The sequence below is a fragment of the Erigeron canadensis genome, chromosome 9 (genome assembly GCF_010389155.1).
Source record: "Erigeron canadensis isolate Cc75 chromosome 9, C_canadensis_v1, whole genome shotgun sequence".
NCBI lineage: Eukaryota > Viridiplantae > Streptophyta > Magnoliopsida > Asterales > Asteraceae > Erigeron > Erigeron canadensis.
Window position 1 is genome coordinate 14178841 of NC_057769.1, and position 20436 is coordinate 14199276.

A 20436-nucleotide genomic window follows, 5' to 3' on the forward strand; every position below is an offset into this window, starting at 1 on the left:
ACTCCCATTTAAAATTTAGTAGGAAATATAATTATATGGTCTACGAGTCCAGAGTTCAAACTTTTACTTGAAAGGCTCGAACTGATCCGAGCTTAAGTTTGACATTTACAAATTAAACTAACTGAGTTCATGTTGGCCAAATAAATTCCTCTTGCATTGATGTGTTTTGTCTCGTGTATTCCTTTTTCATTTCTTTTTGGTATGTATTCTTTAATGATTTACTAAGAAGTTTAATGCGACATGTTTTTATTTCATAGGAAACATATGCTTAGTTTTTACAAGTTCACCTATAAAAACTAATCTGTTACAAGCTCACCTATCTATAATCCTTTGATAAATTAAATCACCATTTTCTCATCTTTTAAATTTAAGCCTTTGAAATACCTAAATTATCTCTCCTCTTTTACTAACTAATTTAAATATCTTCATATAATATATTTACCCTTAATGCAATTAATTACTTTTGCATTATCCTCATTAAATCACTCACTTTTAATTTAATAAACATATCGCTAGGATGCCAACACCGGCGCTGCCTGTAACTGCCGCCGTATCGAGTGAACACCCGTCGTTTATAAAGTACGGATTTCAAAAAAACTTTCAACTTTAGATATAATTGCGTTAATAAAGTGCATAAGCAATGTTTAAAATCTCATTTGATTCCTAACGGAATCATTAAACAACTTTAAATGATGTTACTAGCAACGTATCATCAAAATAAATAAAGGAAAATCCATAATCAACAATACGAAGTGCCAAATGACATAATAAATAAGTCTGCATAAGGTAATACTAAATAACGGTGACTAAAATGCCATCCTTTATGGTCACTATAGCTACCCCATCTCTCACTTGCTACTTGCTTCACAGCTATCTAACCTGAGGGCACAACACATTTTCACAAAACAAGTGTCAGCTTTAAAAGCCGAGTAAGGTAACAAGTAAGTATTAATAGAGAATTGCCAATTAAAACGTTTCATCAAAACATCTCATACATAAATCGTCACAATAATTAACACACCTATAAAAGTGCCTAGCAATCCTCAATCAACATTATCATCTAAATTGTCATCTTACGTCATCATCATCATCATATATAATTCCACTTTTCTACATAAGGTTATGCCAAATTAATCTGCTTAAAATAAAGGTTGTGTGTAGGCGGCCACATGACCTAATAGGGAACCTCACACCTGACATGATGGGTAGGCCTTACAGTGGTCCATCGGCGTCGTTAAGGATAGTCATAACCAATCCAGGAGTAACCCATTTCCGCACATATAGTAGTAATCACTCCACCCGGAATTACTCATCTCACGTGATTAGGGTCACACGGTGGTATCATGACTACCCTCGAGTGATCGACATGCACAAAAGTCCATAGAACAAATGTGGGTTAAGCTTAACACTCTCACATCAATATTATACTCGAGTTTTAGTTGAACTTTAAATTCTAACATCATCATCGTATCTACATTTTAACTTTTCATCATTAGGGCCCTTATCGTGCAATATGACATGGCAACCCACCATAGTCTAGTGTATTATGTGTACAAGCCCAACAACAAACACACATCACATTCACCATCACACATCATTATCCACATAGCATACATAAATAATAAATTCCCAAATATCCTACCAAGAAAATCTCATACCCCACATGTACATGAGATAACTACAATAATTAAAAGAGGTTATATTGAAACTACATTTTTGTTGTGTCCCCCAACGTGACAAAAGTATGTTATCTTACCTCAGGTAGGATAATAATGCAACTTAACTCGTTACTTCTTCAATATCCGAATACCTAACAATTAAATACAATAAAGACGGTATTATTGATGTAAATTATCTAACTAGTCTAGAAATATATGCATGATATAAACTACCAAGTTCATGTATGAGATAATTTGATCACTCTTAAAACCAACGTGCAACTAGACTGGATTTACTATCCATATAACTTAAGATCTTTATTTTTAAACATGTATGAGGTCAAATTAAAAGGCTCTATAGTTAACCAACCCATGATTTGCAATATTACTTCCCATGAGTTATTAACTAATAAAGTATCTATGTGGACAGCTATATACTTATAAATCTTGCACTTTATATAATCATTTAACTCTTCTGGTGTATGACCATCAGGACTTTAATCCCACCGATCCATGATAATCACACTCATCATTGTTTGGCAGAGCATGTGGCTTCTATTTACCAATTGTACGCTAATATAATCTACATGCAGGTGAACATTCCTTTACTTATGTTATCTCCCAATTTTCCAGAAAGGACATTAGAAATTTAGTCTTTAACCAATAACCCGAACATGCATCATCAACTAAATAGTACGCTTACTAGAGCCATCCTTGCGACCCTACTATATAACTAGCTCACCACTGTGCATCATGATAGATACGAAAACTGATTATTAAAACTTACTGATCTCGACACATTAAATCGCAGAGAGCGTATTTTTAATAGAAAGTGTTAACGACACTCGAGACTTGAACTAATCAACTACGTAACACATGACTCTAATGAAGTATTTTAAAAGTATAGATACAATCGTTACCTTGAGATCAATCACTAAAATTTGAATAGAAACTAATGTTGACAACGATCCCTATGATCTTAAGCCCACTCTGTCCTGGCGTTACCGCTGCTGCTTCTTCTCCTTAGGGTTTTTCTTTTTATTTATTGCTTACTAGGTTCAATGATATATATATATATATATATATTTGACTAATCGCAGTCAAAACGAGTCCTAACAAACGTACCCAATATAAGGTGTTGAGATGAGCCTAGCCTATTTAGTCATGGGCTATAAAATTAAACTTCAGCCCGTGTATACATATATTGTTTCAATCGAGCCCTCCACCTTTTATCATACTTATTCATACTAGCTAATTAACCCGGGTTTAACCCGGGCATATCAATCAAAGTTCTATAAAAACACATTTTCGCCACCGAAGTTGCGATAGTTTAACAATACTCGTATCCTCAAAAGTCAAACTAGTACATCTTATAAGTTATAATTAGTTTATTAACTTACATAATATGTGGATAATTAAAAATTTGTTATGACAAAATTATTTAAATGATGAAACTTAAAAGACAATGTATAATTTATTAGTGTTTTTTCATTAAAAAATTAAAAAATATATATTTTTAAAAAAAATAACATTATAAAATAACAAAAATAAAAATGTAATAAATTGTAAGAAGAAAAGTGATTATGACATCATAAATAAATTTTTTTTTAAAAGTAAAACTTAATTTTAAGAAATAATTTAGATATTTATGGAATGATGATATCACAATAATCCTTTTTTATTTAATATAAAGATTTATTTTATGTTAATCTTTTCACAATTTACTCGCATAGTATTCTGACTAGCTATTTATGGCCCTTGAAATTTACATGGACTAACCACCACAATTTATCTACATATATATCTCAGATGAGTCTTAATAGTTTTCTAATATAACAAAATGAGTTCTAGGAGGTTAGAAGTTGTGATATACATACTAACACTATCGGGATGCAAACCACCATAAAACACACTTGGTACCCATTAACGTCAAATTAACATCTACATTTTAACACGTATAATCACAATAATCATCATTTAAACGTTGCATTAAACATCTAACTAAATATTAAGCATGTAACGACCTAACATAAAAGCAAGCGTTCACTAACGACACAGTCAACGTTATGAGTAAAAAGTTAAGCGTTCACTTTTCTTCTTACATTAAAGCCTCAATGGCATGTTCTGTAATGAGAAATGTTAAATCTCATTATAACAAATGGATGATAACATATATCTTTATCTTTTTCTCTCTCTATATATATGGGATGGGAATATAAGGTTGTTAGGTAACTAAGTTTAGATGTAGAACACTCACATATTGTTTTTTTAATCCATAAAAATCAAGGGGCCATGTGATTTAATTAAAATTCAACAAATATTAAAAAATTAGTATGTGAGGGGTTCCACACCTAAGCTTAGGTGCTTGACAGCCTTATATTCACTTTTCCCTATATATATATATATATATATATAGGGTAACACTCCGGTGAGAATACTTTTAATATAAGAACGGTGAGAACACTTAAAAACATCATTTTGATGCATTAAAAGTCCATAAAACTAACATAGTACATAACTAATTATCATTATTTAAGTGTTTAACAACACATTAATCTGTCTAAATCGAAAAAATCACGTTTTTTGTTTTGTGCATCCAACAAAAAATGTGATTTTTTTAATTTTGACGGATCAATGTGTTGTTAAACACGTAAATAATGATAATTAGTTATGCATTATGTCAGTTTTATGGACTTTTAATGCATCAAAATGTAGTTTTTAAGTGTTCTCATTTTAATTTGGTTATCATTTGATAGCCACCCTCTATATATATATATATATAATTATTAAAACAGTAGGAATCCGAATAATTCTAGGGCCTCTAAAAATTTAAAGCTATTTTATAAAATTGCCTCATAGGTTTCAATCTTATGTGTCATCCCTAAATTTTTTATATAATATTTATATTTAATATTTGTATGTATCTAAAAAATAATAATAATATAATAATAATACTAAAATTGAATTGAAATGTCGTACATATTACTAAAAATATATGTATCAACATAGAAACAATATTAAGTACCTGATTTGAGATTACCTCGAATCTATGTTTTGAATTTAAAATATCAAAACTTCTTAAATATTTATTTATATGTATTTTATTTTTGCTATTTTCTTTCTTTTTTGAAAACATATATATATATATATATATATTCATTTATTATCTTATAAGTATTTAAACTTATTGTCATTATATTTAGGGAAGCGATCTGTACACCACCAATATCATTGGACATTATAGAGGGTTTTTCATCAAAGAGTTTAATGAGGAATATATTTTGTGAAGACTCTTTAACGTAAAATGAGTTAAGATGACTTATGATAAACTTACCAGCATTCATGAATAATTCAAAACTTTTTTTAAAGAATAAAAAATATATTTATTGCAGAGTCATACCATTCAAATTAATAAATCAATTTTAAAATTACCGCACATCATGCGGGTTAAATACCTAGTGTGTGTATATATCCATCTCTAAGTTTATGAAAATCTGATTATTTTCGAAAAGCTTTTTTTAGCTAAGAAAACAGTTTGCTCACATCCAACATAAAATGCAAGACTTTAAAGTCTCAAATCTATCTAAATCTTCGGTGGTTGGTATTTATTTACCCATAATAATAACAAGTGTGAGGTTCAACTTAACCAAATCCAAAACGGACGTAAACTATCTTATACCTATACTTCTATATTTTTATATAAAAATAAAAATTATAGCCCCATGAAAAGTTAGAAATACGAGACATGCTAATCAACTCTTAATATTAAATTACATTATCAGTTTTTAAATTATATAAAACTAGCATTGTACCGGCGCGATGTGGCAGCGACAATATTTTAAATACCGGTATATACTGGCTGGTATTACCGGTATTTGAGGGTACTCCGGTATTTTAATCCCGGTATTTTTCCGGTATTACCGTTCCGGTATTTCCGGTATTTTCATTTTTTTTTTTGAAATTTTTTAAAATATTTTTTTATGATACTTTAATGTTAGTTTTTGTTATTTGTGTAATTTAAACCTTATATTCTGTTATGAAATACCTATTTATTATTATTTTTGAGTGAATTATAATTGTTTTTTTTGACTATTTTCGTTAAATTGTAACAAATTTTGTAGAATAATAATAAACTAAACTAATATAGTCGTACCGGCCGGTATTTTCGGTAATTCCGATAATACCGGTAATACCGGAAATTTTTCTCACACCGGTATGATTAAAATACCGGTTTTTAAAACATTGGGCGGTGGTTTGATGGTAACGACGATTGCTGGTGGTGATGGCGGTAGTTGTGGTGACGGATTGTTGTTGGTGGTCGGTGTAAGTAATTGATTTAATGTAATTGATGTAAAGGGGTAGTAAAGATATTTTAGAAGATAAGGGATTGATAATGTAAATTAGTTTATTAAGGGTAAAATAGTAATTTTGCATATAACATTTTATGAGTGAGAAAGTGATAATTATTATAATATAGTATAGATATAATAACGATTATACAAAATACTAACCAATGTATGAACTTGTTTTAATTATGTGAGCTATTAGATTAGATGTAATTATTATTTATCAGTAAAAAAATTATACGAGACAAAAATGAACTTTGTAAAATAAACTAGAGAACACAATGAAACCAACAAAAATAGAAAAACTTTGTAAAAAAAAAGTTTGTGAAAATAAAAGTTGTTTTGGAAGAAGAAAATGAAAAACTAGTACATACATGAGGCCTAATAAAAACTTTTGGTATTATTTAAGAGAGAAGATTTTCTCGAGTTACCACAACATGACTAGTCATGTTAAGGTAATCTCGATCCTTCATTAAAAATTAAAGGTCAAAATTTAAAGATTATCTTTGAATCTTGTCTCTTGATTTTCAACCAATGGTCAAAATTTTTTCCAACTTGACTCAAGTTAGGAAAATAAGTTGAGAGAATCTCTTGATTATTAGTGTTTCTTAATAATTTGGAGAGATAGTAAAGATGTCTTAACTATTGTGGTAAATATTTTTGTAGTTGTTCATTTTGGGATAAAGCTCTTCAAATTTAACCATTAAAATAATTTTTTATGTATATATTTGAAACGACAAGACTCGATAACCCGAAAACACGAAAGTTTTTTTTTTTTTTTTTTATAATACCCAGACTGCGCTGCAGTGGGGTTGAGAACTCCCACTGCGCGCAGTGGGAAACCTTGGACCCAAGACTGGAAGAACTGCACTGCGCCGCAGTGGGAGGAAAAGAAGCTCTGGCCGTGGTTTTCCACTGCGCCGCAGTGGACAAAAACTCCTCCACTGCGCCGCAGTGGCCCATAGTGGCCCATAGTTCAGCAACATCAAAATTGTCTACTTTAAGATTAAACCAAAACCTTCAAACCTTAAACCAAATATTAGGCAATTTACATTCCAGAATTGAAAGCAAGGGAGTTAACCTGTAAACAATCATATTGTCAAATTCGTTTGATCCACGATCGACTACACAACCATATGGGTCGATTACCCATTTTGACATCTTACAACCAAACAAACCATCTTTATCAACTCCAATAGACATGAACATGACCATTTACAAAACATACCAAATCATGACAATTAACAACCAAAATGTACCATGAGCGAAAGTCAAGAGGGACAACTAGGTTTCTAACCAAAATATGCCATTCTTCCGAGAATAGCCAAAATACCTTCCAATTATCTACAATCACTAGCAACTTCAATCTCTATTCTTCAAGACAAGCAAACCTAGTTCCTTCTTCCGGAACTACCTATAATCAAAGAGTAAACATCTGAAAGGTAAACGAATGCTTAGTGAATATGCTTGCATATAATCATATAAACGAAGGAGGGCAATGCTCAAGGGACTGTTGCATATGGACTATGACACCGTCGTGTCATATCCATAATACTCACCCTTGGGCTAGGCATTACATGGATCCATATAAGCAAATGATTACAATCACAATCAAATATAACAATAACAAATGCTCCACATGAGCCTATGGCCACCAATTAGGCATGTAATCAAACTCAACCATAAACATGGGACTTAACGCCAAATCAATTACCACCATGAACTCACTCAACATGAATGGTAATTGACCCGACGAATATACAAATATATGCAAGTATACTCACCTATTTCGCGAAACAACAATAAACAAAGAAAACCGCAATGGCACAAATTAAGCTTTCAACCTATCACATAACATAATGCACACATAAGGCAACATTCACTTTTCTAGCTATCTCACATAGCAAATTAAACCTTTCACTAGCATTCCTAACCTCTAACCAATCCACTATTTCATTGAGTTGCTTATTTATCAGAATTTCTCACCAATCCACTATTTCATTGAGTTGCTTATTTATCAGAATTTCTCATATCATCTCAAGAATTTCATCATCATCAACATTATTTCACTTGCTAATAAAATCATCATTTTCATAGTTGGAGCTTCACTACCAATATTCTCATTTAAATCAATTTTTAACATAAGCAACTCAATAATTAACTCATTATATGCAATAATTTGGGGGAAATTCATACTTGGACGCATCACTAGCAAAACCCCCGTTTTCTTACTTTCATAAACCCTAATTTCTAATAAAGAAGAGAAATTAAGTTTGGAAATGATTACCTCAAGGAATACAAGACCAAATCAATACTTGAAATCACAAATTTCTCCTCCCCCTTTCCCTTTGAAATAATCAGCCACCACCACCACTAATTAACCCACACCCTAACTTTTAAATTCTTGAATGATAATAGGTTATGGTTCTTGATGAGCCTTGATTTGAGATTAGAATTTCTAATTTGCATGAATTGAGATTGGATTGAAAGATCAAAAAAAATGAAGAAGATATTGGAGTAAGTTAGGTGATGGAAGTGGGGTGGGAAAGTGGCTGGCATTCTAATGTGATGCCACGCCCCCTTTTACTTTTGTGGGTATTTTACCCGCTATCCGTTAAAGTTCCAACTAAATTAACCCCATATCCAAAAATAAAACAATAGGAACTTATTTTAATGTCAAAACTATAAAAAGAGTTAATTTATTATCTTAAAATTATTGGGGTATTACAATATTTACTAATTTTACTTTTTAAAGTTTTAAAATTTTGAAGTGTTAATTTTATTTTCAAGTTAAAAGATGAATGTATGTAATGTATGTATATTTACTTTGTACAATATTATTATACACGAGCATGGTACCCGCGCAATGCGGCGGCAAGCCGGCAATAACGGTGGTGTGATGGCGGCGACGGATGGTGATGACATTAATTGGTGTAGGTAAAGGTATTTGATTTAAAGGGGGTTAGTAGAGATATTTTTATAATATAATAAACTAATAGTGTAATTTAATATAAAGGGTTGATGTTGATTTAATTCATTAAGGGTATTTTTGTCAATTTGCATGTCTCATTCTTGTAAACTTTCAACATGAGCTTATAATTTTTATATAGTAATATAGATATAACTTTTGTGAAAATAAAAGTTGTTTTGGAAGAAGAAAATGAAAAACTAGTACATACATGAGGCCTAATAAAAACTTTTGATATTATTTAAGGGAGAAGATTTCCTTGAGTTACCACAACATGACTAGTCATGTTAGGGTAATCTCGATCCTTGATTAAAAATTAAAGGCCAAAATTTAAAGATTATCTTTGAATCTTGTCTCTTGATTTTCAACCAATGGTCAAAATGTTTTCCAACTTGACTCAAGTTTGGAAAATAACTTGAGAGAATCTCTTGATTATTAGTGTTTCTTAATAATTTGGATAAGATAGTAAAGATGTCTTAACTATTGTGGTAAATATTTTTGTAGTTGTTCATTTTGGGATAAAGCTCTTCAAATTTGACCATTAAAATAATTTAATTTGTATATATTTACTAATTTTACTTTTTAAAGTTTTAAAATTTTGAAGTGTTAATTTTATTTTCAAGTTAAAAGATGAGTGTATGTAATGTATGTATATTTACTTTGTATAATATTTATTATACACGAGCATGGTACCCGCGCAATGCGGCGGCGAGCCGGCGATGACAGTGGTGGCGGCATCTATTGGTGTAGGTAAAAGTATTTGATTTAAAGGGGTTAGTAAAGATATTTTATAATATAATGGACTAATGGTGTAATTAAATATTAAGAATTGATGGTGATTTAATTATTAAGGCTATTTTGGTCAATTCGCATGTCCCATTTATGTAAACTTTCAACATATGGGTTATAATTTTTATATAGTAATATAGATATCTCTACCACCTCATTTAAATAAAACACTTTTACATCAATTACTTACAATATTTGACAGTGCCGTCACCAACGTTGTGCTTGGGTAGGATTTTGGTATTGAGCTTGTATATATATATATAACTATTACAATGTGATCTCCTTGTTACAAATCACAAATATAAAACATGAAGTTCAAGATATATATAATTAGTGTACATACTAAAATTAACTTTAGAAAATACTAATTTGGCTATGATTAACAAATAAATTAAACATGAAGATGTTAATATAAATGTCGAATATAGCCTCATAATTGAAAGAATACCCGTTCTAGTCCAGATGGCGAAACATCCACATCCACAACAACGATTTACAATCCTAAAAAACTTCTATTGTGGTGTAAAGCATATACATGTATAAACTCAAACAAGTAACTTCACCTTTGTTACCAACTTACATAACAACTCTTTCACTTAAACCAACAAAATAATCTCTACTATTTCACTAAATGAACCAAGATAAAACAAATAACGATTGCCTGTGCAAAGAATAACACAATCACCATCATTTAGTAGTTCAGTAAGGAGTACTTTATTCGTAGGACGATCCTTCCTTTATCTACACCGAGCTTGGCCCCTGTAACTAACCAATGGCCTGGAACGTCTTGCGGACCCTTTGACATTTCAGTCATATCAACGATTTTTGCAAGCTTCCCAGATTGACTTGAACTATCTCCCTTATCATCACCATGTTTTTGAAGATTTGTCGGGCTATGATCCCATACAGACCGACGTATGGTACAGCCAGGTACTTTGGAAAAGAGAAGTTTGAGGTGCAGGACACTTCGGGCCCCAAAATCCCACACACCAAACTGGGCCCCTGTGACAATGTGGACACCAGAGAGATCTCCAATGTAGGTTTCAGTGTGTTCTATGGGTGCTGTACTTACATGAGAGAAGTTTTTCCACTTGATGGGTTCGAACCACCGGCTGTCTTGCTCTTCTGGACCTTGCCATTTGGGTGCACCTATAGCCATATGTGCATCCCAATGGGGTTGGAGGATTTTGGGAAGGGAGACTAAGTGTTGTAAATGGATTGCGAGTCTATTTTGCTTGCTACCTTCTAAGTTCAGTTTGAGTCCAGTGACGGGCTTGCGTCCAACTGTCACCTGTATGTTCAAGGGATCACATCAATAAACAAAAAGCAAATCACATTTACAGTAATGGACCCCTTATTTTATTCGATTATATATTAACAGTTTACAAACTGATCCCATTTGAAGAAAATTCGTTTCCTATTACAAATAATAAAATGGTGAAAGAAAATATGCAATTTGCGCTCAAAGATAGTACTACTCTGTTATACAATCTGGAATGCTAAATGCTAATTATAGAAGTATTAGACTTAAATTACCCTGATTAACAGAAGAAACCTTTCAACCTATATGTATGAGAAGGGCAATCTGGTACATGTTTGATAACGGGCAAAATAGTTCAAACTAAAAGATTTGCTAAAAGTGAAACGTATTGGATGCTTTAAAGGTTGCAGAAAGTATACAAGACTGTTTACAATCCCTAGATTACTTTACTCAACAAATTTATATCATCAATTCTATTATATACTAATGCCCATACTTTATTGAAGTAAAAAATGGACAAGCAAGTGTTCCCTGGTAGATCCAAATTCCAAAGAGCCTTCCCACAAATTTACCAAGTTGACCAAAACACATTTTTAAATGTTACTAATCCGCTCGACACCTCCCCTTTATGACCAATACTCCCTAATGACAAACGGGATACCTTGCTATCCTTTAATGGTAAAGAGGACGAAGAACACAGAAGTAAAGCTTGAGCTTTTTTTCCCAAGAAGTTAGTTTTCAACTTATTTGGGACATTCCCCAAAAATCCAATATTATTGTGATTATCACGAATTATAGCGAGTAATGATCTAATACTAGAGCCATATATCATTCAACCTAATCTGGGATATAAGGGGTAATAACAAAACAACACAGACATATCATTCAAGAGTTTTATTTTGTAATTTGTATTGTATTGATTTAAAAAGATTTGTAAGTAACCTGGAGATGTCCGATAGGATTGTACAAAATGACGTGTCAAATGCTTGCAAAATTGAATGGACAGGCTAAGTAGTTAAGTACCCCCTTAGTCTAAAAATAATTTTAATTAAAATTTGAAATTAACATAAAGGATAATTTGAGAAATTAATCAATTTATATTTAACCTTTTTTAGAAGGGACAATTATTTTGAAAAGGAGGGAGTATCATCGTTGCTTGAATAAAAGCGTGCTTTGTCAGCCTTCAAATTAATAGAGGTAGCAAAATGCGTGGGTTGGCTCTTGGATAAACATGGGTGATTATATATAGCTGAAGCAGCAAGGGTTGAAACACCTTTTGTCCAAAGCTTTATAGTACTTTTATAAATAACTATTGGGTTAAAAATGAGTATAAAAACTATATTATATCAATAATAATAATCAAAGAATTATAGCAAAATGATTTAGAAAGTTTTGGGCATAAAAGATACCCCCTGGCCAACTATTAAGCCATGTGATTGGTTTCCTTGTTAACTATTTCTTTGACCTTACCCCATTGACACAATAAAGAAAAAGCATAACCTGAAATGACCCCATTTTTAATTAATTGATTGGATATACCACCTCTACAGATCACTCATTAATGTAAAGCCAAATCTTCAACACACGAAAGTATAGCTCAGAAAAAAACTCAATGGTGACACCGCCACACCGGGTACTTGGATGTGTGTATAATATAAAATTTCAAGAATACCTGCTCCGGACTTATGTAAAGCTTCGGGCCCATCAAACTAAACTGAAGTGACGGACAAACTGGTTCCTTTCTTTGGATATTGCTCTGTTCTGGGGCCCAAACTCGAGAAATTTGAAACTCCAAAAAATATTGTAAATCCTCTATAGGAGGCTTGTCTAGAAGAAAAAGAAAAGAAGCATACATTTGAAAAAGTTAAGATTATTTATTAAGGTTTCTATATAGAAACTTGTGATATTAAAAGTTTTTAAGAATCAATGTGTATAAGCTAACGTCTTACATTCCAAGTATAGGTCAATGGCTTTGCTCAAGTGCTTTAATCCAGGGACACCATCAAGCAAGGAAACAATGGGAGTAAAGGTCATATTGATCACATCTGGTGCTGTTTCCACGGTCTCTACCCATTTAGCATGACTTTGCTCAAGATCATCCCCTCCTCTTCGTCTAAAAATAACAGTTACATCCTTCATTCAAATGGTAAGAAAATAATTAAAGTATATCAAGCTCGTGCGACCAATGAATAAGGAAACAAAATTTTAAAAAGGCAGAAGATTTAATAAGATGGAAGTAGACCCTTCATAAATGAATAATTGTGGGGGTGTTTAAATTTGCATCCTGAAATACGATATCCTATTGCAACTCCAAGTGCAATAATCAGTTTTTCAAGTTCAAAAAAATAATTTCAGCTTCTGATGAAATTTTTCCAATTAATCAGTTCCACACACAACTTAATGCCAGAGGCTACAATAAAACTAGATATTTCCCTCCATTTCAACCGAATTTGAGAGACTTTCTTAGCCCTTCCACAATGCATTTCTTACATTTTCACAAAAATATCCTTGTGATATTACCAGCGCATCATGTGACGGTGAACAGTTTTGGATAGTCTTTCAGATTTTAACCAAAAGTTATACCATAACATTAAATTCTACAAATAGAATTCGAGGTTTCCAAGGGAATCTGCAATCAATGCGGGCTAGTGGTGGTGTAAGAGTAGGGAGATAAAGGGGGATGTGAGCCTAAAATAATTGGTCTTGCAGTGTGCAGTTTCCATTTGTATTTATTAAATAGATTGACTTTCTAACTAATAATAACTATTTATGGTATTGTTTTGATTAATTTGATTTGGTTTGTAATGGTAATTAGTAAAATAAAGATCTTAAGGTGTGTTTGGTAATTTGTAATGGTTCATTCCCATTAAAAGTGTTTGGTTCATTGCTTTTGACTTTTAAATCGGAAATCAAACCCATCAAACTAATTATGTTTCGCATCCAGCTAAGGTGGTTGGTTTTGAAAACCCATTTCCGTTCCCGCTAAAGAGCCAAACCCATAGTGATTCCAAATATTAAACTAAACATCCCATTCATTTTTTTAAACAATTAAGCCAAATGCTCAAATGCTTATTAGAAGAGATAACAAGTTTAAGCAACAGATCCAAACACTATATCTAACAGCCCATTTTATTACTCTTGAGTATGGTCTGATTATTCAATGTACCATAAAGACTTTCATATTCCACATCCAAACACCCATACAACTTATCAAGTTATGAGCCATATATATATATTTCCATATGATCAGATTCAGCATGCAGATAAACTAACCTTGTCTTTGTACTTTAAGGGGCCTGAACTAGATTGGCTTTTTGAATCCACAAATCTGTGATCTCCAATGTCTTTCACATAATTCTCGATGTCCGATATAGATAATGGTGATGATTGATGCTGTTTAATATAAACCACATCTCTCCCACCAACCGTTGCAGAGGTAACAATATGGGTGCCATAATTTTCAATGAAGCTGGAAATATATAATTTCAAAGGTTACAAAATCCAGACATATAAGATAGTCTTGATATAATAGTCGGTTTTCAGTTTCTAAAACATTTTTAAAAAAGAGTCAAGAATCATGACGATGAAACTATGCTATCTATTAACCGTAGTACCGTACAATACAAATTATTTGGAACTGTTATACATTTAACCAAAGAAACAATAAAAAAAAAATAAAAGTTGGATGCATCACATATTTCAGTTTACATGGTTATGGTTAGAGATGGAAATTTCAACCTAAACAAGTGAATTTAATTAAACTTGGGTTATAAGAACAGGTCAAATGGGTAAACTTAAAAAGAATATTGCTAAATAGAAAACATGTGAAATGAGTTTGAATTTGCTTGAAATGTACCAAATGTGCACAGCTTTTTCATTTGTTTTTTCCTGAAAATAATGGATATTTAACTATAATAGTATATGTTATAATCATATCGCTATATAAGTCAAAATTGAAAAATTCAATAAAGATGACAACAAATATGTTGGTGGGTAAGCCTAAGCCAGTCCATACTGATAAGTTAATGGTTTAGACTGAAGTGCCGAAGTGGTCAACCACACCTCCCTAGTAACCCATTTTGGTAGCTCTAGCATAGACACAACAACAAAGCATAGATGGGGCAGAATTAGATACCTTGCTAAAGATGCAGGATCCCACGAATATGGGACTGCCTGTTTTACTTCTTGAAGCAAAACCAAATCAGAAATTTCTAAATGAACCTCAAATAATGGAACTATGTATCCGATCATTGCAAGTGATTTTGTTGATGTTGCATCAACTTGCCTTGACCCAGTAAAATTGAACATCGCATTGAAGCTTCCAAGAGGAACATCGCCGTTGAGATTCGATTTCATATTGAAGTACTTTGCCATCTGATGTCATGTAAAACACTTAGTATTTTAAAAAATATTCCTTTTAGCAAACAATGATTCCTTAACAAGCAGGTATATATAGTGGATATGAAACATAAAAGCGATAATATAAACAATTAAAAGGTCAAAAAAATATTACACAGAATCGATGGCCAGCACTAGATACGCGCATTGTATTTACACTTTCCATATACCCAAATTTGCGCTAATCCATCACAGCCACCATAGGAAATTCTTTTCATTTAGATCAAGCATATACAGATCTTGTCATTTAAACCTACACCAGTGTTGTAACAGGCGAGCGCCTCTTGCGCCTAGGCGCAAAAGGCAGGCGAGGCGCACCTCCAGCGCCTAAAACCCTAGGCCCAAGTCGACGATGAAAAAGGCGGTCAATGACGGTCAACTGTGGTGGTCAACGACAGTCAAAATGGTCAAATGGATCAAGATTCGACCAAATCATTTAAGATCCAGCCAAATCGTGGCTAGATCTAATGTTAATGTTTTCTGGTCAAAATGAGTGACCAATATATATATATATATATATATTATTTTTATGTAATAAATTATGTTTTTTTATATATGTTTATAATAGTCTAATAATTTGAAGTTTTTGGTTGAAAGTTTATACTTTTTGAATGATATTTGTTTTTATAAATGACATTTAATTTTTTTTAACTATTATTTTTCAGTATATATAAATATCAGTATATATAAATACTTTATATGTATTTACTTACGAGCTATGCTAGAGTGACAAACATTTTACAAACTAATTATTACAAACATAGGTGGCATGTGAGGTGGTCCAATTAAGCAAGAGAGAGAAAGAAAATAGAGAATACGTAGAAATAATTTGATTGGTGGAAGTTGTGTTTGTAAAAGTTTGTTTGTAAAAAGTTTGAATCTAGAATTACTCCTTAGTGCGCTTTTTTTTTCCAGGCGTGCGCTTTTTTTGTGCCTCTCGCCTTCGCCCTATTTGTGGTCTTTGCGCTTTGAGGTCGCCTTCGCTTTTGACAACTATGACCTACACTAATGCCCTAATTATGATAAATGCATGACGTCAGTGCAATGAGTTGAAATTTGAGTGTGGTGTATTGTATCAAGTCTTAAATGCAATTTAAAATATACAGTAGCACTTTTTTGGCAGAAGATATGCATGAGATGTGGTGTAAGTATTAGACTTACCCGAAAATGGGCCATGTCATATGGCATAAGAACATTAGATTAATATGTCATTATTAATAACTCTTTAAAGCGAAGTACAAATGGCCTTATTGCTCATAAATCAAAAGACTCCAAAACATGAAACTCTTAAGATTTGGGTATTTCTAAAAATAAATACTACCATATATACTCTAATATATTTGCATATAATCAGGTTCTACAAGAGTAGCCCGTTAGGAATCTCGACAAATGTCGATGACTCAAGAGAAACAAACAAAAAAGGTAGATGGTAAGGCGATGCCCTATGAGGTTTGAGTGGTGAGAGCTCTTTGCCAATCAACATGCTGCAAGAGAAGGGTATGACGTATAGTATGCAGTCATTCCTTACAATAGCACGTGCTCATATTGTGGACATGCAAAACAAAAGTGAATATATAAACAACTAAAAGGTCAGATAATATTACACAGAATGAAAAGCCAGCATTATCTGTGCCTAACGTATTAAACTTTCCATATTTCCAAATTTGCGCTAATATCTCACAACCATCATAGGAACCTTTTTTTTGTTTAGACAAATATATATAAATCTTGTCATTATGAGCTACACTTATGCCCTGTATGAAAATGGCATGTGTTAATGCTATGAGTAAAATTTGAGTGTGGCATATCTTATCAAATCCTGAATGCAGTTAAAAATACACTAACTTATTTTTTTGGTTGAAGATAAGCATAAGATGTGGTGCAAGCATCACACTTACCCGAAAATGGCCGTAATCTGTCTCATAAGAACATCAAGCGTCTAAGTTGTAATTTTCTTTACACTTAATTTAATAACTTTTTGGAGCAAATGAAGTATAATTGAACTTATTGTTCCTAATTTAAAATTTTGAAAAACATGACACTATAAGATACGGGTATTTTTATATAAGATTACTACCATATTTATTCTTTCATTAATTTATTTATTTTTTCTTAAAAGGCAACTAACAAATTCATATAAAGTCCTCACATATTTACAAATTTCCACCGTGCGACTAGAATCCACAACCTAAAGGTTGATGGATCATCACACGTACCACATGAGTCTAATTTGCAGACACAATTAATGTTAAAAAGGGTAATGAAGGGAACCCTAGCCCTGGTACCACAATTAACTACCCATCGACTCACCCCGTATGAGTCATGCCGGTACAATACCTCCATCCTAATTCCCACATGATGTGGGCACCCCGAAAGATCGAACCCGCGTATCTAAACTTCACATGTGGGCCTAGGCTTCATTGGTAACAGGTCCTTTAAAGGAATTATTTTTATGCTAAGCGGGAATCGAACTTGAGAGCTTAAGATCACCAAGTGTTTTCCTTACCACTAGGCTAACTCCTTGTTGGTGATACAATTAGCGTTGATAAAAGGTAGATGGTAAAATCACGTCCTATAAAGTTTGAGTGGGAAGAGTTCTCCTCCAATTACCATGTTGCATACAAGACAAGGGTATGACGTATAGTACGCCGCCATTGCTAAGTAATGCATAAAACGTCATAAACACATGACTCAAAATATATAAAAACGTCATATAGAATTCTAGAATTTCTATTAAAGAAATTTTTGTTTAGAGTATTCATTCAAAAATGGCAAAAAACTATTGGTCCTAAAAATATGTTTCCTTTAAACTCATGATACATAGATCTATAACGTGAAGTACCGAAAAGCCGTCAAAAAAAAGACTTTAATCTGGACATCTCAGAAAGTCTTCATTTAACGAATTAATGATAGCCAACGCACACAATAATCGATGTAGGTTGGCACATTTGAATTTTTAAAGTCGCCATATCGGTTTCGCGCCCTTTAAAATAGGACACATAAGTAAAAGTTGTTCCGAGGAACTAATGTAAGTAATGCACAAGCCCCTAATTTGGAAAGCAATAGCTTATGGTAATGGTGACGCAAATATGCTCATGTAGTGATAATAACAAGCATCCCTCAACTACATTAATGGCTTATAATCGTTAACAACAAAAATTGCATTATAAATTGACAAATATGATTCATTTAAAATGTACTAAACTTGGGGATAAGGCGTCACTCCTGATTTTCACATAATGCAGGGGTGGGCTTCTTATCAATGCTCAATTTGACAGGGTATCCGGTATCACAACAAGTACATATTCAAGAGTTCCCAATTATTATCCCTATATCATATATAACAAAACTTAAAAAAAAAAAGAATTATAAATGTAAAAATTGAAAGAGACCTGATGAAATGAAGAAACAGGAGTAGCTTCAATGTCGGGTTGACCTTTAGAAAAGTCAACATCAGCAGAAACATTAGGAATACTGAGAAAACCATCATCTGAAAAAACAAGATTTTTTGTATGTTGAGAATCCAAGTGAATTAAACAAGACCCAGGTGGCCCTTTGCAATATAAAAGCCTAATATCAGATGTAACATCAAATCCTCTGCCAAGTGCTTGTATTGAGTTTTTTAATGTTGTAATTAAAGCATTATTATTATAATTATCGTTTTTAGATATCGATAAGTCTTCCATTTTAGTATTAGTATCAGTATTATTAATCATTTTATACAAATGGTGAAATGGGTAGTTTGATTTTGAAGAATTTGGAATCTGAAATGAAAGAATTGTAAGGATGGTTTGGTTTGAATTGAGTGTTGGAGTTGGAATTGGACTTTGACTGTTGTATGGTGGTGGAGGTGGTGACGAGGTGTAAGGCTTTGACTAAAATAAATGTGTCTTTCTTTGTATAACGCGTTTTTCCTTCTAAAGAATAACAACCAACATGCCAAATTAAGTAAATTTTTTTTATTTTCAAACGAAAATTGCCGAATAGAACACGTCTCCTACTATTAAAAGGTGAGGACGTGAGGTTATATTTTTTTTATAGGTGAATTTCGGTGGAAAATTTATGTCGCGATTCGACAGCAAAAGGTCTAACATACGTGAGGTTATATAGTCGGTGAAAACAATCGAACCCAGTACATCGAAGGTCCAAAGACCCCTTTCAAACGGAGTAAATAAGATCACACCCTTCCAAACAACAGGGTAAAACTTAAATCTCTCGACATTTGACCCGTAAACCATTGATGCTTCGTGATTCGTCACAAGATATCTCGGGTTCGACTTTTTCTATCATATAAATATTTGGAATATTTGGAATGGTCATTTGTATTTGATTTTCATTTATGGTTGGTTTGGATGACACTTTCTACTTTATCACCAACACGATTAAAAAAATGTATTTTAGAATATACAATATTCATGGGTAATTCACATTTTTGAAATTAAATTTTTTTTTACCATGTTCAAATTTTATATCAATAATCAAAAAGCAACATAGTTAAGTGTTAATTGAATTTACAAATATGCATGAATCATTGATGCTTTTCTTTCTATTAAAAAAATCAAGCAGGGCATCATTATTCTAACAAATCCATAAAACTGATTGATCTTAAGAAAACATATATGTTATTTCAAACAGTGAAATTTCAAAAACAATGATATTATTTTACTACAAATAATATATCAGCATAAAATCTTAAATCTTTTAATAAATTTAATTCATGTAAATAATAGTCCGATGATGTTTTACATTATAGTGATGTTTTTGGGCCTGTGCAAGCTAGTCAATGGAGAAGGTCCAAAAAGTTTGAAGGGCCCGTACCTCATATATCCAATTGTACTTAAACGTTAAACCTGAAGATAAGTTGCGGCCCTGTCCAAATTTTTAATGAAACGTTGTTTTTATGTTCTATATATCATTCGTATATTCGGATGGAAAAAATTCACAATTATTTAATGGTTTTATACTTTTATGTATCCATAATTAAATAACCAATTATATATATATATTAAAAACCTA

At 32.2% G+C, this 20436-nt stretch overlaps 1 protein-coding gene across 1 annotated transcript; it reads right to left on the reverse strand.

Annotated features, from left to right (window-relative positions):
• Nucleotides 1-10173: 10173 nt before the first annotated feature.
• On the reverse strand, nucleotides 10174-19283 carry LOC122581448 (MACPF domain-containing protein CAD1). Its single transcript, XM_043753681.1, has 6 exons — nucleotides 18813-19283; nucleotides 15158-15396; nucleotides 14296-14491; nucleotides 12972-13155; nucleotides 12695-12849; nucleotides 10174-11052 (listed from the first exon to the last, which is right to left on the reverse strand). The coding sequence occupies exons 1-6, from the start codon at nucleotides 19134-19136 to the stop codon at nucleotides 10453-10455; spliced, it is 1698 nt and encodes a 565-aa protein (XP_043609616.1). The 5' UTR covers nucleotides 19137-19283; the 3' UTR covers nucleotides 10174-10452.
• Between the last annotated feature and the right edge of the window lie 1153 nt (nucleotides 19284-20436).